At 36.0% G+C, this 24,232-nt stretch overlaps 1 protein-coding gene across 1 annotated transcript in view; it reads left to right on the plus strand.

The window, feature by feature from the left end:
- Positions 1 to 16,117, plus strand: part of syt14a (synaptotagmin XIVa) — a 54,637-nt gene extending 38,520 nt beyond the window's left edge. Inside the window, exons 5-11 of the mRNA XM_016276900.1 lie at positions 2,734 to 2,828; positions 3,187 to 3,316; positions 6,003 to 6,274; positions 9,257 to 9,706; positions 10,805 to 10,994; positions 11,548 to 11,604; positions 15,023 to 16,117. Coding sequence (XP_016132386.1) covers positions 2,734 to 2,828; positions 3,187 to 3,316; positions 6,003 to 6,274; positions 9,257 to 9,706; positions 10,805 to 10,994; positions 11,548 to 11,604; positions 15,023 to 15,336 — 1,508 coding nt within the window. The 3' untranslated portion in view covers positions 15,337 to 16,117. The remainder of the gene's footprint in view (positions 1 to 2,733; positions 2,829 to 3,186; positions 3,317 to 6,002; positions 6,275 to 9,256; positions 9,707 to 10,804; positions 10,995 to 11,547; positions 11,605 to 15,022) is intronic.
- Positions 16,118 to 24,232: the final 8,115 nt, after the last annotated feature.

Consider the following 24,232-nt stretch of genomic DNA (forward strand, 5'->3'; position numbering starts at 1 on the left):
GTGTCAAAATTAGCGCGTTAACGCAGGCGATTAATTTTTTCAGTTAAAAATATTTAACGCAGGGTTGGGGCTAGGGTTGGCCACGGCACTCACAATTAGGCTATTCTTTCATATCAAAGCACGAAATAAACTACGTGCATGCAATGCCGTGGTCAGTTAAATCATGGAAGTTACCAAAAATGCGAGTAAAGCTGCGCATGCATGTAATATATTTTATACGAGTCCCATTTAAGAACATGTCTCTGAAATGGTTTTCAAAACTGTCCTGGAGCAGCCCAGCACTGTCTCACTCATCTCTAACACACCCGATTTAACTCGTCAGCTCATTAATGGAGACTTTAAGACCTGAAGTGAGTCAGAAACGGTAAAAAGAGTTAAGAGAAAATATGATGCGTTTCAGATCCGCATCACGTTCAGCAGCGGCAGCTCTTAAAGAAATAACAGCCAAAATAACCAGCTTCTGTGATGTCTATTAATCAAAGGACAAAGAAAAAAAAGAGGAAAAAATAACTTTTATAGCTTTAAAGATTCATCTATATTTAATTTAGTGTTTGATAACTTCCATTTCAATTTCTGTATATTTCTGCTGAAGGGCACAGGTAAATATGACATTTATTATAATCAAGCCCATAACAAGCTATGAGGCCACTGAGGTCCGAAACTCTGTAAATTTTTCATGGTCAAAAATAAAATTTGTTCTTTGAATGACTAATTTGCTGTTAAACTCCTCATATGAATGCCTGCATGACATGTATAATTCCGTTTAGACAGTTTGCAAGAATGTTTAGCGTCCCTGGTATGAAAATGATCGCTGCGAGACGCTGGCGGAGTGAACGAGGCTTGAGAGAGTTGTGAGTGAGGGCGCGGGCACAACCCTCTTATTTGCAAAAGATTGGAAATAATTTTGGTTTATTTTTATTTATTTTCAAAAAACTTTTGTTTGTTTTAGTATCAATATCTGGCAACACTGCATCGCCGGCACTTAAACTTAAAGCAATCAAAAAAGCCCATGGACAGGTATTTGCTGACAGGATACGACATTCGGTAGGGAAACACAAAAATTATCATGATATTAACTGTCATAAACGTTATTAATGCTATCAAAAACAGTAGCATTTAACACTAGTACACACAGATCTGTAGAACAAATAGGTTACAAAATGAAATGAAATATGCAAAAACTAGCAATGAAGAAGTCTATGCTATGTCATTCAGTATAGTTAAAGGGGTCATATGATGCTGCTAAAAAGAACATTATTTTGTGTATATGGTGTAATGAAATGTGTTTATGCGGTTTAAAGTTTTTTAAAAAAAACATTATTTTCCTCATACTGTACATTATTGTTTCTCCTCTATGCCCCGCCTTTCTGAAACGCGTCGATTTTTCAAAGCTCAATGTACTTACAGACTGTGAGTCAGAACTGCCGGCATTATAGTCTACTCTTCCAGGATCAGGAAACAGTCCTCCAAAAAAACATCTGGATATTTGTGTTAAACTGTTCTGGAACAGTGTTGTAAATACAACTTAACCACTGATTTGTAGTCGTGTCCTCTTTTGGAAGACCAAACAAAGTAGTTTCGCTTTCACAATGAAACACACGGCGGCCTAGCGTAAGCTGAGGCCGGGCTAGAGTGAGCAGAGGTGGCGGGCTTGAGAACGGCGCGGCCGTCGGATTCAACGAAGGAGCGGCAACCACATGTGACGCCCCCGGACTGGACTCCGCTTCGTCCACGGTGAAAGCCAATCCGGCGATCCACAGCACTAAGTTGATGTATTCCCTCAGCGACCAGCACAGATCAGCTCTAGACATGACGAAGCAGATATCGTCCTCTTTTGGAAGGCCAAACAAAGTAGTTTCGCTTTCACAACGAAACACACAGCTCTTCACGACATGGTGGCGGCAACAATACTACAGCGAGAATCAAAGTTACGCCTTCTTTCTTTGCGTGAACATTTGGGCGGCGTTATGCAAATCTTCCCACATAGTGACGTAGACATGTGGGGGCGTGTTAGAACGAGCCGTTTTAGGTAGGCGTGGTTAACTCTTAACTTTTATAAAGAATATCTCTTTGGATTTGAGACTTTAGTCTTTGCACCTTTACAGATCATCTTTATGCACCAAGAGCTTGTAACACTCCAAAGAGAAAGGAAAAATTGAAATCGCATCATATGACCCCTTTAAATTTTCACAAATCATGCTATAAAATTTCATAAGAGCACTAGACAAAGTTATTGTAGTTATGTATTGTTGCAATACACAACTGATAAAAATTATCCACCCTTAAATATAGTAAAGTATTAACAAATTGTGATGCAATAAATAGGGTATGATTTAAAAATAATCATCCCTCCAAAACAGAGAAAAATAAATTTCACAAACATCTACATGTCTGTCTCCTTTAAAGTGTTCGTAGTGTATATAATGAGTTGTATTTGTTGGTTATTATAACACAATTATTTAACACCAACCCCCATCATCACGATTTTAATCGATTGACAGCACTAATATATATATATATATATATATATATATAATAGTAATTAGCTAGTTTTTAGTAGCTTACAGTGTAGCATAATTATATATATATATATTTAATATATTTATATATTATTTAATTTTTACTTTAATTGTGTAAAATGATTAAAAGTGTAAATGTTCACTGACTGTGGTGTTTTGTAATGTCATCTGTAGTCATTCAGTATCTTGCTGTGCTGTATGTCTGTTTGGCCAGTCGAGGGTAATGTCAGACTGGCAGTTTTTCATGTCTCTGCTCTGAGGTCCTGCAGGGATGCTGGCCATGATTCCTCTGTCTCAGTCAAAGTGGATGTGAGGTCATTTATGTATTAAGCCAAAAAGCAGGACACCCTCTTCAGTACTATTACAACAGAGGTTATTCAACCTTACACCCTGCCAGAAAAGAGCTCCCTTGTGGCATTCTCTGACTAAAAAAAATATCAACAGAACTCCTTTGCCCTCCATCTCAGGGGAACATCTACTTATGCTTGCTGCCAAATTTATCAGACTCTAGAAGAGTAAATTTGCTGGACGAAAACTCTGAACCTGGTGTCTGTGGTTCCCTGAAACATCTGCTGCATATATTACAGCTGCATAAACCACAATCATTATACATAATTACAATTTATACATCGTAACATGTGCACATCTGATTGTGCTCAAATCGCAGGGTCTCCAGGGTGGTTCAGCGGGGACTAACTCGCACCACCAGAAGGGCTATGGCTGGGACACACGGCAGAAATACTACCCCCTAGCGGCTGAATATGATGGCTACAGCAGCGAGGCCTCAGCAGATGATGGTAAATTTACACCTCACACAAAAAGCTGCTTTCTTTCTGCTCATGAGACATTTATGTGGGGTGAAAGTGGAGTTTAATGGTCATTGTGAAAGCGGAGAGTGATTGTTTTTTGAGGGGTTACTTTTCATTCCAAATTATGTATGCCATGGTTGAATAGGAAACTCTGTGCTAAAATGGGTTCCTAAATGTTTGGGGTTATGGTTTTGAAATAAGTTTCTTCTGCTCACCAAGGCTGCATTTATTTGTACATTAATAGAGTAAAAACAAAAACAAAAGTAATGTTGTGAAATACTAGTACAATTTAAAATACCTGCTTTCTGTCTTAAAATATTTTAAAATGTGAAGGGAAATCTGAATTTACTCCAGTCTTTAGTGTCACATGATCCTTCAGAAATCATTTTAATATGTTGATTTGATATTCAAGAAACATTTCTTGATTTCAATTCTTAACTTTTCTTTTACATTTACATTTAATTATTTAGCAGACACTTTTATCCAAAGCAGCGTACAAATGATTATTCTTGATTATCAATGTTGAAAGCAGTATTTTGTTTGGAAAGTAACTTTCATAACATTATGTTTTTAATGTCTCTTTTGATCAGTGTAATGTGCCCTGCCCTTGCTGAATAAAAGTATTGATTTCTTTAAAAAAAAAAATTTAAAAATCGCACTGACCGTAAAATTTTGAACAGTAGTGTGATGTGTAAGTATGATATGTATGCATCTGTGATGACTGACCAAAGCAAATATTATGGAAACCAAATAAAACCATGCTTTTCCATTACACTAGATGGCGCTGCTCAACTACTTATCTTCTGCTTAGGGATGTTTGTTTTTCACTGGAATTTTGGCGTCACTCAGTTTTTTTTTGTTTTTTTATATAGAACAGTCAGTAACAGACACTGTAGAAAAATCTGAATGAAACCTGTTTTCAATCAAAGTAACTGTGAGTTGCTCTTTCTCTGGCATGAGTGATTCTTACAGAGAGCAAAGGGTTTATCAAATGAATCAGGACAGTCCTGGAAGAACGCATTTTTGTGTAAGAAGCCAGAACACGCTTTTTCTCCTTTCTTATACACAAACACACTCTCTTCCACCACACATTAGTTTACCTCACACAGCTACAGTATAAAGAAAGATGAGAAAACGGAGTAAGAGAGTTCTTGGCTCTGTTATGCTTCTCACAGAAAAGGAGATTATCATGTTATTTTGTGTTTTGGATGAAGATGACGGTCTCTGCTTTTATATCCAACAGATACAGAGCTGTAAGATGATTTTTGTACTTCCAGTTGCCTATTTCAGTTGTCTGCCATTTGTGCTGGAATCATTGCCGTTACTGCCATAAACAGAGTAGAGAGATTACAGAGGGCTATGAAGAGAAAGAATGAAAATGTGTCAAAGGGAAGGGCTGTCAGAAACAAAAAAGCAGGATGCTGGTGGATGTGTCTCTCTGATTTCCCTCTCTGTTTCTGTGAACTACTGCACAGAGAGAGAGATAGAGCTGCATGCTTTTCTCGTGAGCTGTTTTCCTGGAGACAGGAGAGGCTGTAGCCTCAGGCCATCTGTATAATACACTCAGCATAATAATTTGAAAAGTTAAGCTGCAAAAACAGTTTTTGTTGTTAGTAATTGTTGTTGTTGTTTATGAATAATAACAATATTTTTTATTACAAATTGTATTCTCAGCATAATTTAAAACTGGGAAATAGATTAATAATAATAATAATAATAATGCTTTATTATCATTATTATTCTAATAACAACTATTATTGTTGTTGTTATTATTACAGTTTTCAATTATTATCCTAATATTCCAATTAGTAACAAATGTTATTGTATTAAATGAGAACTAATATCTAGGAAGTGAGGGAGTTTAGAGAAAGTGGATAACTAATCCCCCACTTGAAAATTCACAGCATCAGCAATGTCTCTTCCCAATAGTCAGTTACCCCAGCCACACTCCAACAGAAGCGTGTGCATGTGTGTGAGAGAGAATGCGCTGTATTTATGAGATCGCTAAATCTTCCTGTCCTGACCAGCCGCATGTTACTATGGCAACAGCTACTTGGTTCATTCTCTTTACAGAGCAGTTTAACTTGTAGAGTGAATGCAGGTAAATCAGTCCACGTTTTGCCATTCATCTCAATTTCAGAGTCTCACAGAGCCGCTAGAAGCATCAGCATATCCCCTAATTTTCTTCATTTTCTGCATTTGAAATGATGAAACACACTGATTTGTTTAATTTAATCATACGCATACACATGCGCAGTGATTTGTAGCTCTTGGAGGACAACTGAATGATTTATGAAGATGCAGGTTTAAGGGATATTCTTACTAAAAGGTCAGGTTTTTTCTTGAAATGAGTTTAGGGTTACAGAGCTATGAATGCCATATAACAAGTTGTATCATAAATTACAAGCCTAATAGATACTGTTCTGGTCTCCTAAAAACACAAAGGCTGCAGCTTCAGTCTCATGTCAGAATGAATTATATTAAGTTACTGAGATTACAATCCTGCTTCATTCTGCCCTTGTGCAGAGTTACTTTCACTCCAAGTAATGCACTTTTGAAGAAATTAAAGATGCTATCTGCCATTTCACATTTCACATCACTGCTTTTTCATATTGCTTGAGAACATTGAGCTAAATGGCACTAAATGCATCTCTCTCACTTTGCTCCACATCAGTAAACTGTATCCAGCGGATGAGACGGACTCCACCATTGGATGAGCTGCAGCCTCCACCCTATCAGGATGAGGATGGGTCCCCACGCATGTCGTGCACACCCTCTGACCTGGGCGATGCCAAATGTGACCTTTCCCAGGGGAGCGAGAGCCCCAGACACAGCTATGGAAAATGTCCAAGTGAGGTCAGCGGAGCACAGGAAACGGAGAGTTTCCTTAATAAGGGCTATGAAGAAGATGTACCCAGTGACAGCACTGCTGTACTCAGCCCAGAGGTGTGTGTTTCAGCAAAACAATCTGTGTATGCAAAAATCACTTACTGCAAAGATGAAAGTTCCTCGTTACCAGGGGTAGAAATGAACATATGTACAGTGCCTCATTTTTTTCACGTTTTGTTGTGTTGCAACCTTGTTAAACTTTTTTTTCCACATCAATCTACACTCCATACACCATAATGACAAAGCAATGAACAGGTTTTTAACATCTTTGCAAATTTATTAAAGATAAAAAACTTAAATGATTCCATTGCATAAGTATACATACCCTTATCTGGGACAGTTTAAATTTAGCTCAGGAGCATTAATTTTGCTTGTAAATGTTACCACACTTTGAGTGAAGTTATCCTGTGGCAAATTCAATCGAATGGGTATGATTTGGAAAGGCACACATGTCTTAAAAGGTCTAACAGCTGAAAATGCATATCAGAGCAAAAACCAAGCCCTGAGGTAAAATAAAAATAAACTGCCTGTAGAGCTCAGAGACAGGATTGCATCAAACCACACATCTGGGAAAGAGTTCAGAAAAAAATTCTGCTGCATTGAAGGTTCACAGAAGCATGTAGCCTCCATTATCCATAATGGAAGACTTTGGAACAACCAGAACTCTTCTTAGAGCTGGCCTTCTGGCCAAACTGAGCAACTGATGGAGAAGGCCAGTCTAAACCCAGTCTAGAGCATTCAGAACCTCAGACTGGGCAGAAGGTTCGCCTTCCAACAAGACAATGACCCTATGCACACAGCAAGAGTGGCTTATAGACAACTGTGTGAATGTCCTTGAGTGGCCCAGCCACAGCCTGAGCTTGAACCCAATCAAATATTTCTGGAGAAACCTGAAAATGTGCGTCTGCCCCCATCCAACCTGACAGAGCTTGAGAGGTGAACAGGTGAGGTGAAGAATGACAGATAATTGCCAAATGCTGATGTGCAAAGCTTAACGCATCATACCCAAAAATACTTGAGGCTGTAAAGGTGCTTTAGCTAAGTACCGAGTTAAGGGTTTGAATACTTATGCAATGTACTTACTTCAGTTTTTTTTTTTTTATAAATTTACAAAGTTGTGACAGTTCTGTTTTTGCTTTGTCATTATGGTGTATGGAGTGTAGATTAATGTGGAATAAAAAAGTAATTGAAAGCAGTATAACATAAGGCTGCAACATAACAAAATGTGAAAAAATTAAGGGGTTTGAATACTTTCGCAAGGCACTGTATGTTCATTACCCAGAGGTATAAATGAACACATGTATGAATTTTAAATAAAAAATAAAATAATTAAAAAGAAATATATATATATATGCACACAATGCCGTTTAAAGGTTTGGGATCAGTACATTTTGTAATGTTTTTTAAAGTTTCTTATGCTCATCAAGGCTAAATTTACTTGATCAAAAATACAGAAAAAAACTAATATTGTGAAATATTGCAATCTAAAAAATGTTTTTGCACGAGTATATTTGTAGCAATAGCCAACAATATATTTTATGGGTCAAAATTTGATCAATATTTAGATTTTTTTTTTGCACTCTCAGATTCCAGATTTTCAGATAGTTGTATCTCGGGCAAATATTGTCCTATCGTAACAAACCATACATCAATGGGAAGCTTATTTATTCAGCTTTCGGATTATGTATCAATCTCAGTTTTAAAAAAATTTACCCTTGACGACCGTTTTGTGGTCTAGGGTCACAAATAGTCCTGAAAAAATGTATAATGGTTTCAAATGTATCTTAGTTTCAAATAATAATCAGGACAACTGTTTGACTGATGATATTATTATTATGAACATTGATAATAATAAGAAATGTCCCTTGAGCACCAAATCAGCATATTAAAATGATTTTTGATGGATCATGTGACGCTGAAAACTGAAGTAATGACGATTGAAAATTCAGCTTTGTCAAATATATATTTATATTTATATATATATTTATTTCCTTTTTAAATTGTGATAATATTTCACAATAGTACTGTATTTTGATAAAAGTGTGTTTGTATATATATATATACCGTTTTGTTTTGTTTCAGTATACTTTAAAATCCAATTTATTACTGATGGCAAAGCTGATTTTTTTAATTTTTATAAGAACAGCATTTATTCAAAATCTTTTGTAACAATATACACTATTATTAAAAAGTTTGGGGTCAGTACATTTTAATTTTTTTTGTATTCAGCAAGGACGTGTGTGTGTGTGTGTGTGTGTGTGTGTGTGTGTGTGCGTGCGTGCGTGTGTATGATGGTGAGTAATGGTGAATGGATTTTCAAATGATCTGTGTATTTGGACTGAGCAGATTTAGATATGTAAATGGTGATTCTCTGTTCTCTGCCACAGTGATATGGGCTAAATTCATTGTTATAAATTCATTGTTACACCTGGAAACTGAAATATCAAAGATACAATCCTTTTTTGTAAGCTATATTCAAAATTCCCTCAACCCCCTCAATTTAAAAAGACAGTAATTTAAAAACCTTCAAACTGTTTTATAGTGAGAAGCTCATTTTGATTGGTCTTTATTAGTTTAGTTTACCTCTCAGTTTTTAGGGCATTGCTGTCACGTGTAATTAGCTAAAGCACTTTAATGGTTTCATTACCTTGACATCACATGCATACAAACACAGATGCATGCACTAACGGCTTCATAATTTAATATGCATGTGCTGTAGACACCTCCGTAATAATTGATATGTTTACAGCAGTGTGATGCAGCACTGAACGTACTGAGCCACATCCTCTATCTAACTTTGATATGTGAATGGTAGCAATAAAAATCCTAGCCATCAGTCATTGAAAATATCTTCATCCATCATGGAATTTGTCATAACTGTCTGTTTTTAGTATTAAAGCGATCATATAAGAGCTCATATAAATGTAAACTCCTGCACAGGTACCATATTAATCTACTTACCATGTACTACCTGGAGTCTCAGATGGTAACTGTTACTCCCTCTAAATCTCTTCCTTTTTCTGTCAATCATCTCTGTAGGATCTGTCTGCACGTGGATCGGCGGCTCAGCTTCCCAAAGGTTACGACCCTGAGCCTCTTGCTCAATATGGAACTCTCGATGTCATCTTCGACTACGATTCGTCTGACCAGCGTCTGTCCATCACAATAACGGCGCTGACGGACATTCCTTCTCTCAAACGCACGGGTAACATCTCCTGGCAAGTGCATCTGGTGCTGCTGCCCACCAAAAAACAGAGGGCCAAAACCATCGTCCAGCGCGGCCCCTGCCCCGTCTTCACAGAGACATTTCACTTCAGCCATATCGAGTCGGAGATGATCGGGAACTACGCCATCCGGTTCCGCTTGTACAGCATCCGCAGGATGAAGAAGGAGAAGGCTCTCGGAGAGAAGGTGTTCTACCTCACCAAACTCAACCTGCAGGGCAAGATGTCGGTCCCCATTGTACTGGAGCCCTGCTGCAACATACCTGTGAGGGTGATAAAATGTGAAAAACATGAATGTTTTTTCATGACAAATTATCAGCATAATGCACAAAAAGATATTAAAAATTAAATGTATATATATACTTTACATCTATAGATGTATACAGATAGATAGATAGATAGATATTTTTTAGATAAATACTACTGTTCAAAACTTTGGGGTATGTATTTATTTATTTTATATATATATTTTTTTTTTAAAGAAATTAATACTTTTGTTCAGCAATGATGCATTCAATTTATCGAAAGTGACACTAAAAACAAATATTATAATGTTACAAATGATTTATATTTCAAATAAATGCTGTTTTTTATTATTATTTTCAGTAATCAAATAGTACTGAAAAAATGTATCATGGTTTCAAATAATAATCAGGACAACTGTTTGACTGATAATATTTTTATTATATACACATTGATAAGGAGAAAAAATTACTCTTGAGCACCAAAACAGCATATTAAAATGATTTTGTGATGGATCATGTGACACTGAAAACTGGAAAAATGACTAATGAAAATTCAGCTTTGCCAAATATATAAATATATATATATATACACACACACAATATTACTGTATATTGAGTGTGTATATATATATATATATATATAGAGAGAGAGAGAGAGAGAGATACATACACACATACATACATATATATATATATTAGTGCTGTCAAGCAATTAATCGCATTCCAAAATAAGTTTTTGTTTACATAATATATGTGTGTATACTGTGTATATTTATTATGTATATATAAATACAAACACATGCATGAATATATTTAAGAAAAATATGTTGTTTATATATTAAATATATTGATATATAATATAAAATATAAGAATATGAATATATAAATGTATAAACATGTAAATATTTTAAAAATATATACTGTATGTGTGTGTAATTATATATACATAATAAATATACACAGTACACATACATATATAATGTAAACAAAAACTTTTATTTTGGATGTGATTAATCACGATTAATCTTTTGAAAGCACTAATATATATAAATTATAATTATATATATAAATAATTATATATTTATAAAAGTTAACCAAATATTTTGTGTGTGTCCCAGGGCAGTGACTCTCAGGCAAGCGTGTCGGATGTATCGTGCAGCGAGACGGCCTCGTCGTTCCCATCTGCTGGTCAGGGGTCGGCTCCTGAGATCCTGCTGGGGCTTGTGTACAACGCCACTACAGGACGTCTCTCTGTGGAGGTCATCAAAGGAAGCCACTTTAAAAACCTGCCAGCAAATAAACCTCCCAGTGAGTCCAAAAGCTGTTTAACATGATTGCTTTAGATAGCCATTCCATAGCCATCAGATCAGTATTGCATTTCCTGTATCATCTTACATAAGGTTTGTAGGATCAAATAGTGTAATCTCTCACCTTTGACCCCAAAGGTGCTTCCTCTTTATTTCCCTCTCCATAATTTCCCTCACCCTTCTGATAAATGACCTCCTAACCTTCCCAAAGTTTCCGTCACACTTCAGTCGAAGAGTGCAATATAAGAGCCTTCAGAAAGCACTCATAACCGCTCATAAATACCATCATGTCATGAAACGACATTCACCCAATGGTTTCAGATAGCGTTATGAAACGTGATGAAGGCTGCATGTTTCATGTATGCATTGGCCCTTAACTTGAAGTGATGCTGTGTGCTTTATGAACACGTTACATCTGACCTAATGTGATGTCATTGGACCTTCAGACCTTCTGACCTGCTCTTTTTCTCCTGCTGTTGTTGATCTTCTCTCTCTTTCTCCCTGATGTCTGCCCATCCCCTCTGCTCTTGCTGTCACTCCTCTTCTGTTGTCAGACAGTTTGTTCTGTTGTCTAAAGCATTTGATAGGTGGGCAGGTGTACATAATCCGAGGTGAGTTTTCTGTGGCTACCTTTATCAACATCGGACACTGTTCATCCATCTTTCTGTTTTCACGCTTCCTCTCTTCATTATCGATCCTTGGTGTTAGACTGGCGAACACTTCTACATGGATGCTGAAGGTTTGAGGGCAAATTAGTGTAAAACTCGATACAGAAGGAAGATTCAGAAAACATTTGAAATATGTTATCCATTCAGTCTTCATCCATGGAGAAGGTTAAAACGCTGTTATTTTAGACGTTATGTTGGATGGTTATTTTCTGTCCTTTATAGTGATGTTTGCATGCGTCCCCTAACCATGTGTCTTTTTCTTTAATGTTTGGATTTTTTTCAATACATTTACTAGATCATTTGCTTGGATCATTTGAATATTTCCTGTCGTGTGACTGTTAGTTGCCAGAAAGATGTAGAAATCTTTGTAGACTTGTTGCCATGTGCCATGTGTTGCACATTTCTCTTCTGTGTTTAGAGACTGTGGAAAATTTGAGCATTTTTTTTAACAAAATATATTTTTGGGGCTCTCACTGCTAACTTAAGATATTAATTAAATATGTTTAAAACACTTTTTTTATTTTTCCTGATTCCTTTTTCTTTTTCGGGTTAATATTATCATTATTATTAAATTTAATCAATCTTTATTATTATATTTATTTGAATAATAATCAAATAATAATAATGTGACATTTTAATATTTTGCTTTGGATTTATTTCAGTGACAACAATTATGTAAATAGTTTGTGATCTTTCGATCTTGCTTCATTAAAATGATTTTTTTATTAAATATAAATTAGTCTAACATGGTATACGTTTTATATTCTTTATACATGTATTTACATATATATATATATATATCACTTTAAAATGGCTTTAAAATATGTGATATAATCATATTTTAAAATATAGAATAGCTTTAATATTTTGGGTAGGAGATGCATTGCAAGGGCATCGTCATATTTGGGATACAAAAACTGCAAAAATGAAAATGCTGCTGTACATACAGTGGGTACGGAAAGTATTCAGACCCCCTTAAATTTTTCACTCTTTGTTATATTGCAGCCATTTGCTAAAATCATTTAAGTTAATTTTTTTTCCTCATTAATGTACACACAGCACCCCATATTGACAGAAAAACACAGAATTGTTGACATTTATGCAGATTTATTAAAAAAGAAAAACTGAAATAACACATGGTCCTAAGTATTCAGACCCTTTGCTCAGTATTTAGTAGAAACACCCTTTTGATCTAATACAGCCATGAGTCTTATTGGGAAAGATGCAACAAGTTTTTCACACCTAGATTTGGGGATCCTCTGCCATTCCTCCTTGCAGATCCTCTCCAGTTCTGTCAGGTTGGATGGTAAACGTTGGTGGACAGCCATTTTTAGGTCTCTCCAGAGATGCTCAATTGGGTTTAAGTCAGGGCTCTGGCTGGGCCATTCAAGAAAATGAATATATACATTAGATATATGTAATCCTAGTGCAAAAATATGAAAGTAATTGTCTATAAATAACTTTAGCAATTCAAATGACCAGGATTTTAGGCAATGGGACATAGTGTAGACTACTAGAAGTTGATTTCTATGGCTGTGACGGAAGTGTTCAGATTTCTGAATAACTGCATCACAGAGTCTAATCAGCTCTCTTAACCGTTAATGAAATCCTTTCACATTCAGCTTGAGGAGCTTTCACATTTCCTCAGTGTCAGGTATGAGTCTGTGTTCCCATCTCTGAAATCAGCGCTTCTTTAGCTCGGTTCTTCTATTAGTTGGAAAAATAGAGGAGAGTGAGGGCTTTCTTGAAAACGCAGCAGGATCACTCCACAGGAAGCCCACACTCAATGACTTGTGGAACAGAAGCAAAGACACAGAGAATACCAACGTCTGTTGTATTGTAGTGTATTCAGGCAGGCCAGCAGAAAGCACGCTCAGAGTTCAACTGCGCTCTGAATTAAACCTCGAGCTACTGCGGAGTCTGCTCTCAATGCATCTGTAGAGTCACAGTTCAAAAGGTTCTGAAAGGAGAAGACAGGGGAGTGATGCGACTCAATTATTAATCAGTGAGCATTGATTCGTGCCGAGCGTTAATGCAAAAAAGAAACTGAATGGCCCATTTTCAGCCAATACATTTCATCCTGTATTAATGAATGGAATAATCAATTGCTTTTGAGATAAATTGAGAGATTGAAGCATTGCCGTGTTGGAACTGTAGTGTTGAAAACCTCCATGCTGGCAGAGGAACTGCACCACAATGTTATATCCTGTTACTTAATTTAACGTCCCAACTTCCGAGCCTACAATTCTTGTAATAGTATTATCTTTTTCTAATGTATTTCTCCCAGCTCAAAACCTATTGTTTATTATATTGTATTTTTGATTTTCCATTTTTCAAATGTGTATTTTTGTCTTTGTGTGTAGTTTTGCAGTAAAAAAAAAAAAGTCTAAACTGCCTTAAACAAGATATATTTATTTTATATAACTGTTTTTTTATCTTGTCACTAATAGCTTTTTTCTTGTTTTTAAGAATAAATCTAACAAGACTCTGTGAGATTTACCATTAAAAAAAATCCCAATCGGGTAAAAATAAATAATTGCATATTATATTATACTTTATTGTCCCATTTCTGGAAAATTCATCTTGGACAACCATGACATGGCCAGTACATAACATTAAACTCACATATCACAGTACAACAACAATAAATTACACATAACCTAATATATTAAAAAGCTACAATATGCCAAACAAAGCCCTCATTTTTGCAATTATCTGTTATATAATTTAACAGCAGTTGGCACAAAATCATTTTTGTAGCGATTTGATTTACTCATCAAAATCCTCAATCGTTTCCCTGAGGTTGACATCTTAAAATTCTCATATAAAATATGTGTATCATCAGCAACAATTTTCTTAGCTTGTCTTAAAACAGCTACCTCATCCAGTATATCTGAATAGGTCGTTTCACTTCCCAAACTGCAATTTTTAAAGCAGTATGTACAAGTCGAGCAAGTTTCCATTTTGATTGGACAGTCAGATTTCCATACCATGCTTTAATACCATATCTTATCAAACCCTCAAAAACAGACTGATAGAACAGAAATAAAATCCATTAATTTACCCCAAATTCTTTTAACCTTCGCAAAAAAATATAACTTCTGCTGCAGTCTTTTATATATTATATTATATTTATTTTCTTTCTTAAAAGACTTAATATTGTAGACTTAATATATAAATAAAAAAATATTTGAATATTTAAAAGACATTTTTACTGGAAAACAAAATCAAAATCCTGATTAGGAAAATGTTTGTAAGGAAGTGCTAAGGAAAGTCATTTCAAATTTCTCATGATCAAATCAAGTTTAGTCTTCTTGACTAATTTGATCCTAAATGTTCTCTGATTGACATCCTGTTTCAGACACGTACGTAAAGCTGACTCTACTGAACTCAATGGGTCAAGAGATGTCCAAGTGCAAGACGTCCATTTGCCGAGGGCAGCCCAACCCCACCTACAAGGAGACCTTTGTGTTCCAAGTAGCTCTGTTCCAGCTCTCCGACGTCACACTCATCCTGTCGGTCTACAACAAGCGCAGCATGAAACGGAAGGAGATGATTGGCTGGATCTCTCTGGGGCTGAACAGCTCTGGGGAGGAGGAGCTGACACACTGGACACAGATGAAGGAATCGAAGGGACAACAGGTGTGTCGATGGCACAGTCTTTTGGAGTCCTAGAATGTCAACAAGTGATGGCAATGATGTGTGTAATGGCATGGGTGACAGAGAGCAGGTCATGCCCTCGAACGGCCCCAAGACGACAGAGCTGGCCCTCACTACAGTGCATTATGAGAAACGCGAGTAGTTCTGGGGATGTAATCTGCTCTCCTTCCCAATGCACTGTGGGAAACAGGTTAGAGAAAATGGTGAGAACAGGGTTAGAGATGCCACACCGTTAATGGAGGAAACACTATTGAGACAGACTTTTATGTTTAATTAGATATTTATTTGTATATTTTTTGACTTGATGTTTCTATTTTGTTCAGCTTAATATGGGGTTATGGTGTTTAAGGCACAGTAAGAGAGAAATAATAATTGAATATATGTGTGAGATCCAGACGTGAAAGATCTACAGAGATGAGACGAGTTCAAATATCTTAGCTCAGATTATAACTGGTGTCCTAAGATTACTTTACTCAGACCTACCAAAGTTGTACAGGAGTACAGTTACTGTCAGGTTGACTAGATGCCATTCTGAGGCATTTTAATGGAAACTCTGACAGATGGCTGGGTCTCTCAACATGTGATCAGATTTTCTAGATTGTGTTCTTATTTAGTTCCGGATTTAGTTCATTCCACTTTGAAATGTACTATACAGTAAGATGGCCAATCCAGACTTCACCACATATAGCCTGTCATCCAGTGTTATGTGTCAGCAATTTTATTCCCCTCATTCTGAATTTAATACTTGGATCAGAAACACCACAAAACAAACAGAATTTTTTTTTAATTCATTCTCAATATAACATTAACAGCCAATAAGGCTAGAACTTTTGTTTTAACTATACTTTTCTTGAAACACCTTAATATAATAATATATTTATAAATCTTTATAAATATAATAATACCTTTATAATAAAAGTATGAATTATTATGTAAAAAATATAAAGTATATAAATTATTTGTTTACATATCCGATCATGACATGAAAAGCATTATAAAACTAAAAAAAAAAAACTGTAAAACGGAAGCATTTCCTTGTTTATTTGGCCGGCAGCCATATCACCCTGCAGCCCAAGACTGGTTGCCCACTGAAGCTAAGCAGGGTCAATATAACATTAACAGCCAATAAGGCTAGAACTTTTGTTTTAACTATACTTTTCTTGAAACACCTTAATATAATAATATATTTATAAATCTTTATAAATATAATAATACCTTTATAATAAAAGTATGAATTATTATGTAAAAAATATAAAGTATATAAATTATTTGTTTACATATCCGATCATGACATGAAAAGCATTATAAAACTAAAAAAAAAAACCTGTAAAACGGAAGCATTTCCTTGTTTATTTGGCCGACAGCCATATCACCCTGCAGCCCAAGACTGGTTGCCCACTGAAGCTAAGCAGGGCTGAGCCTGGTCAGTACCTGGATGGGAGACCTCCTGGGAAAACTAGGTTGCTGCTGGAAGAGGTGTTGGTGAGGCCAGCAGGGGGTGCTCACCCTGCAGTGTGTGTGGGTCCTAACGCCCCAGTGTAGTGACAGGAACACTATACTGTCAACAAGCACCGTCCTTCGGATGAGACGTTAAACCGAGGTCCTGACTCTCTGTGGTCATTAAAAATCCCAGGATGTCTTTCGAAAAGAGTAGAGGTGTGACCTCGGCATTCTGGCCAAATTTGCCCATTGGCCTCTGACCATCGTGGCCTCCTAACAATCCCCATATCTGCTGATTGGCTTCATCACTCTGTCTCCTCTCCACCAATAAGCTGGTGTGTGGTGTGTGGTGGGCGTTCTGGTGCACTATGGCTGCCGTGGCATCATCCAGGTGGATGCTGCACACTGGTGGTGGATGAGGAGATACCCCCTGACAATGTAAAGCACTTTGAGTGCCTAGAAAAGCGCAATATAAACTATGTAATTTATTATGTAAAAAATATCAAGTATATAAATTATTTGTTGCCAAATACAATAATGATATGAAAAAAATCTACTGCACATGGAAACCCTGTAAAACAGAAGCATTTCCTTATTTATTTTTATTATATTTTAACTAAACATTATAGAAGAAATCCCTTAAATACCTTTGAATCATTTAAATAAAGTGATATAATGTCAATACAAAATTATTCAATACTGACCTGGCCATAATATTTTCACAACTGTGTAAAGGCCTGTTCACACCAAGAATGATAACTATAAAAACTATATTAGTGTCCGCACCAACAGACTATAACATACGTTATGTTAAAGCAATGACAAATGGGATTTAAAACACCATTCCTGATGAAGAACAATGAGCACATGCATCATCAGCTCTTACTTCAACTTTAGAGTCAAATCTGTGACTGTTCTGAATCGTGAGAACATTACGAAACCGTTTTTGAATAGTTTCTAACATGGTGAAATGAAGGCTGCATTAAGTTGATGTGTAATTGCCATACTTTTACAAAAGACTGTTCCCTCTTATCTTTTGTATTGAATTCGTCTTGCGATCCTGAATGTTCAAATTTAGTACTTAACACTACTGCAACACTAGAGATGGAGAATGCCAGTGTTCTGGCTGAATGTCCTGTAGAGGACCAGTGATGAAACTGTGAGGATGGTTAGAGTATGTGACAATAGGAGGCTTCTCAGTGCTTTTGCTCTGTCTTTACAAGTGTCCTGATCTCTGTGCGGTCAACCTGTGAAATCTGTCTTGAACTAGTTTCTTTCCTTTCTTGAGCTATGGTCAAACTCACTCAGTGATTGTTATGTACTGTAAATGGCACATAGGTTTTGCTGATCTATTTTTGTATCTATCTATCTGAGAAAATGGACTCACTTTCTTGGTAAATGTGTGAAGCTCTGTGAGCAGTATGGAGTTGTAGACTGTGTTCTACTTTCACAGTTCAGTTGCTTTTCATTCTCTTTGGTTAAAAGAACTGTTTTATTAGTGAATGTGTCACTCATTCAGTGTGCCGTTTCAAAATATGACCAGATAAATGTTCAAAAATAAACACAAAAAAACGTCTTCACCTTCTCGTCCCTGTTACAGTCTTGCAAAAAGTGTGTGAGACAAGGGGAGTGTTTGTTCAGTGTGATGTTACATACTGTCATATGTATTCTTAGCTTTGCTAATGTCGTCATTTCAGGTGATGATACCGTATATGAATCTGTTTTACTCCCCTCCTTAAAAGAGAGAAAAGTCAGGTATGGCAAGTAGCTGGAGTCTTTGAGCTGGTATGTTTTGTAAGACCAGAATTAAGCACATTTTTAATGTGAAACACATCTTGTGAAAGAGTCTCAGACTGTGATGGTCCTCAGAGAGTCACAACTGGACAATATCTCCCTTACAGACCAAGTCCCACGAAACGCACAGCTGGGCTGAGCTTTCCCTCTCACGCTGGGACTGGGAGATGTTCTCAGTTTCTTCTTGGCAAACTGAGTAAACAGTTGTAAACGAAATTTTGTTTTACCATTCTGTCAACTTTTAAGCCTGAGAAAATGCCACAGCTGTCAAAATTACAATGACGGAATACAGCACAATGTTGAAATGTAGGATGTTAAATGCATTATGACTAGAAAACAGCTGTGTCACAAACTGACACAGAGAGGCTGTTATATCTCACTCGTGACAGTTTTATTAGGGGCTTGGCGCACTGTTGCCTCATGCAGATATGACTTCCAAATTATTTTCCCGCTATAAATGAGAATCTCATTGCAGCTACAGTAAATCAGTTAAATAGGTTGGTTACATGGCTCTGCCAGCCTGCAGTCCCTCAGACTCAACCCTCCCAGTAGCTTCTGACCAGTCTATCTTTAAAGGGATATTCCACCTTAGATATAACATTTAGTTGTCAGTTACTCACTCTCATATTGTTCTAACGCTGCATTATTTCATGAAATTCAATTTGAGATGTTAGGCAGAATGTCCAAGCTGCACTTTTCCACATGATTTGTACTCCTTTGCTCCAAGACTTCTAAGTCTTCTGAAACTATAGTTTGTGTGGAACAGACCAGAATTCATTGTTCACTGATAACCAGAGCTCATCATGTCTATAAAAGTGCAAATTTTTTTTTTTACAATGAATACAAGCACAAATGACATTTAAGGGTTCTGATAGAGGGGGGGGGAGATTATTAGTCAACACTGGCTTAAATCATGGCCTGTTCCACACACAAACCTATCATACGCTACTTTAAAAGTTTGGAGTCAGTCAGTAAGATTTTTGTTTTTGAAAGAAGTCTCTTATGCTCATCAATGCGCCAAGTATTTGAACAAACAAAAGGAATACAGTGAAAAAAATACAGTGAACTCATTTAAAATGATTTTTTTCTATTTTGATATATTTCTGAGATGGCAAAACTGAATTTTCAGCAGACACACCAGTCTTCAGTGTCACATAATCCTTTAGAAATAATTTTAATATGCTGATTTGCTGCTCAAGAAACATTTATTATTATTATCAATGTTGAAAACAGTTGTGCTGCTTAATGGTTTGTTGCTCATGATTTTTAAATTTAAAAGAACAGCTTTTAATGGAATTCTATATTTTTTAGTAACAATGTAAATATATTTATTTTAACCTTTTATAAATGTAATGCATCCTTGCTGAATAAAAGCATTTGTTTCTTTAAAAAAACTTAGTTACCCCAATCTTATGCAAAAATATGTCTTTAGAAGACTTAAAATATAGCATAATATATGACTGCTTTTATGATGTTTAAGGTGTTTATTTTTTTTTAGCTTGGTAGTATAAATCACCAGCTACTTTCATAATTTACAAAATAATTATATTTAACTTAAAAACAAAAAATTAATATGGCATCTGAACAACATGAGCGTGAGTGAATAATGACAAGATTTTCATTTTATTAGGACCTAGAAAATAATTCTAGTTTTAGAATTCTCAAACTACTTTAGCCCGAGCAGATTCTGCTGATCTGATTGAGGTGTCTTAAGGAGAGTCGTTTCTTTACAGTTTGACAGATGAAACAGCATTTTCTCTTATAATGTTTAATGTGTGTGAATGAGTCTTTCCAGTGCCTGATAAAAGCACACAGCTGTCACAGTTCCTCTCCCATAAGATTTTTCCACGGCTCTGCAGTAGTCTGTATGTGAGATGAAGTAAGTATTTAGACAACAGACGCGTGACGGTCATTTAAAAAACCCATCTTATTCTGAACTCAGTGTCAGGGCTTCTGTTCAGTTTACAGAATCAATAAACGCCAGCATAAAGACGTTTTAGGATTTATTGCACAAGAAGCATAGCACAAACTCTCCCTGTGCTCTCTCTGTGTCCCAATGTGATTCAGGTCTAACATGCCACTGACACCTTCAACTTTCACAAAGTGTGTTCCAACTAAACCAGTTTTAAACATTTTATACATGTTCTGAACATTGTGTGTTTATATTCAGTTTTCAGTTTATTCTCAAAATGCTTTAAGTGAATTGCCTATATACCCACCGATTCAGTCGGTGCCTTACTTTTCTCTGGAGAACGTTTTTATGATGTTTTTGAAATGTTGCAGCGATGTTGTGTCACCTTGTGTATTCATACTTCTGTACAACCGCTGTAATTTGATTTGTAAATGAAGTCTTACACGATACATTAAAAAGATGCATTTGTATGTGATTCTGTTTTGAAAAGAAACACATCTGCTAACTGTCTGCCTGTTTTTATTCCAATGAGTGTAAGATTGTCTTGAGGAAATTCAGGATTAGGTTTTAGTCTTGCTTACAATGTCTTATGAAATATGACGTTAGAGCCCAAAGTTGAAGAAAAATTTCAGCTTTTATAATACTGATGCAATAAATATTTTATGCTCAGGTACACTACACTGTAGTGTTATAAATCTTATATTAACCTTATATTTTAACAGGTATTTATGAATTTATTTTTCAATATTTTTATATTTAGTGTAAGAGGTCAACAGGAAGCAAAAAGAAAAACTACACCACCATGTGGTGCTACATAAAGTGTGTGAACAAAAATCCAGTTGCCTATATGACTGTAAATTCTCTCTGGTGATTACAAAAGTTTTGGAAACATTAGTGTCAGACAAATTTCTATCAGCTACAGATAATGAAAATCTTTTGATTTATGAGGGCAACTGTTTTGCCTCACACATACCTTTTTATAAATACATTTAGGCCCTACTATCAGAGGCGTCATGCCCATTCAAAGTTTTGAATGCAGCTTCCAAAAGATGAGGGCAACTGTTTTGCCTCACACATACCTTTTTATAAATACATTTAGGCCCTACTATCAAAGTTTTGAATGCAGCTTCCAAAAGACAAAAAATAGCCAAAGTAATATTGTCAAGTAATATAGCATGTCATATCATCAGCTGCTAAATTCAAATCTGCATTCGCTGGCTGGCGCTGAGCCAGAGGCAGACGCGTTTGTACAAGCTGCATTATAACCAATCACACACGATGTTGTTGAGCTTAAAAATGCAATGGCCAATCAGAGGTGTTCCGATGAGTCATCGCTAAAATGCCGCTGTTTTCTTCACTCACTCGCTGACTGAATACATCTTAGTGGCGTATTGTCTCGTTAGGAACAACAAAGTACAGATGTGTGTATAAATAAGATACTCATTTCACAGTGTAAACAGCTTCAGTGATTTTTATGGGAGTTTTTGAGAGTGCTTGAACTCTAGGCTGTCAGTGAAAATGTTCTTTGATAATGTAAATGTTCTTTGCTCTCTTTCTGTACAATGAAAGTGTTATAAGTAGCCTAACTTACAATGTTTTTATTCACATTAACTTTCAATATTAAATTCACATTAAATATAGTCAGTCGTATTAAAACTATGTTATGGCATAACACCCATATCTGTTACTTAAGTAAACAGACAGGTTTTTATGCATAGTTAATAGACTACATTATTAGGCTACTTTGACCATCGCCCACTATAGATCAACTAACATAGGTGAGAATCGAGATATTTCATGATATACCGTATTGACCCGAATATAAGACGATGTTTTTTTCTTGGAAATACATCTGAAAAAACGCGGTCGTCTTAAAATAACACATTTGCAAAACAAAATTCATAAATGCACAGCACAATTTACATTTACAAAATCCGATTCGTAAATGCAAAACACAATTCATAAATATACAAGTAAAAACATAAATATTTCCCCAAATGCTCATACAAATGCATCTTACCTAAATATATTTAAAATGTTTACACAAATATGTATACAGTGGGTACGGAAACTATTCAGACCCCCTTAAAATTTTTCACTCTTTGTTATATTGCAGCCATTTGCTAAAAGAAGAAATGGACAGCACCTGAGTTAAATATATGAGTGTCACAGCAAAGGGTCTGAATACTTAGGACCATGTGATATTTCAGTTTTTCTTTTTGAATAAATCTGCAAAAATGTCAACAATTCTGTGTTTTTCTGTCAATATGGGGTGCTGTGTGTACATTAATGAGGAAAAAAAATTTACTTAAATGATTTTAGCAAATGGCTTCAATATAACAAAGAGTGAAAAATTTAAGGGGGTCTGAATACTTTCCGTACCCACTGTATATCAAGTTCTTGAATTAATTTCCATCACACATTTATGAATGATGTTACATGTATTTATGGATCGTTGAATCTGCATTTGGAAATCGTCACATGTGCGTGGACTGCTTTGAATTTGTGTGTGGTATTTTTGAGACCTTCCTGGCAGGTTAAAATTCATAAAAATCTTTTTTTGGAGGATGTTCCGTTCAGCCAAGTGAGCTTTTAATCCACCAATCAAAACGCTCTTTACTGAACAGACTCAAGAAGCTCAAGGCTGTGCTTGTACTGTGCATTGTTTCTATGATCGGGTCCATGATGTAAAGACATTTTAATGGGTACTCTTTAATGGGTAGGAACACTTTAGTAATCACAGGATGAATGGGCGATAAACAATCAGTAAAACAACGATTTCGAAGCTAAATAATTTTAAATACGATTTGAAGTCAGTGGGTTCTAAAGTTACCATTGCGACCAGCTATAATCATAAGAAAATGCCATCAGATAAAAAAACGACTTTACTCACTCGTTGAGTGTGGTTTTCATCCTCCATGCTAAATCTCTTCGCTTGCGTGTGTTCGAAATCTCCCTTCGGAAATTTGTGTGTGCGGGATGCGGGAGAATAAAATGATTCAATGGACTCAGGGCCTAACTGGAGCTATGCTAGGCTACTAAACTACTGCTAAGCTAATTGCTAATAGGATACTAGCATCTACACGCCAAGACTTTTAATTTGGTTATTGGAAAGCACGAACACTCACGTCCCATACAACGCATGACCCTGAGTGTCTCTGTGAACAGAAGCACAGACAGAACAAACCAGCAGGAGACAATACCGACATTTTTTCCTTTAACCTTAAACTCAGAATAAGAACAGACACAGCCTAGGCCAAATCGCCAAGTGGCTCCCCTACACATCTCTCTCCATGACGGTGACAGACACACTTTTTATAACAAGGCCGTAAATCAACCAAACCCACCCGACCTAACTTGAACATAAACACAAATAACATTGCTAATGCAAAAACCCAACCATCTTGCTTAATTAACACACAAATCAACTCTAAACAAATACCCATAATGCACCTGGCTGCTAGCGCTCACTGCCGGGTCATTACAATACCAAACCATGCACGCAGCAGCCGCTGCTTTAGTTAAAATAACAGTGTTCTGTGAATGCTGATGCTTTAATAACAAATACTTATCGGGAGCGTGTATGTTGGGATTTCATAAATGTAATGGAGAATAAAGTAACAGTAACTAGTAATGTAACTAATTACTAATTACTTTTGAAATAAAGTAATCAGAACAGTAACATGATTACTTTTAAAAGGAGTAATCAGTAATCAGTAATTCAATTACATTTTCAGAGTAACTTGCCCAACACTGCCCATTAAA

The sequence above is a fragment of the Sinocyclocheilus grahami genome, unplaced genomic scaffold (genome assembly GCF_001515645.1).
Source record: "Sinocyclocheilus grahami isolate Dianchi unplaced genomic scaffold, SAMN03320097.WGS_v1.1 scaffold106.1, whole genome shotgun sequence".
NCBI lineage: Eukaryota > Metazoa > Chordata > Actinopteri > Cypriniformes > Cyprinidae > Sinocyclocheilus > Sinocyclocheilus grahami.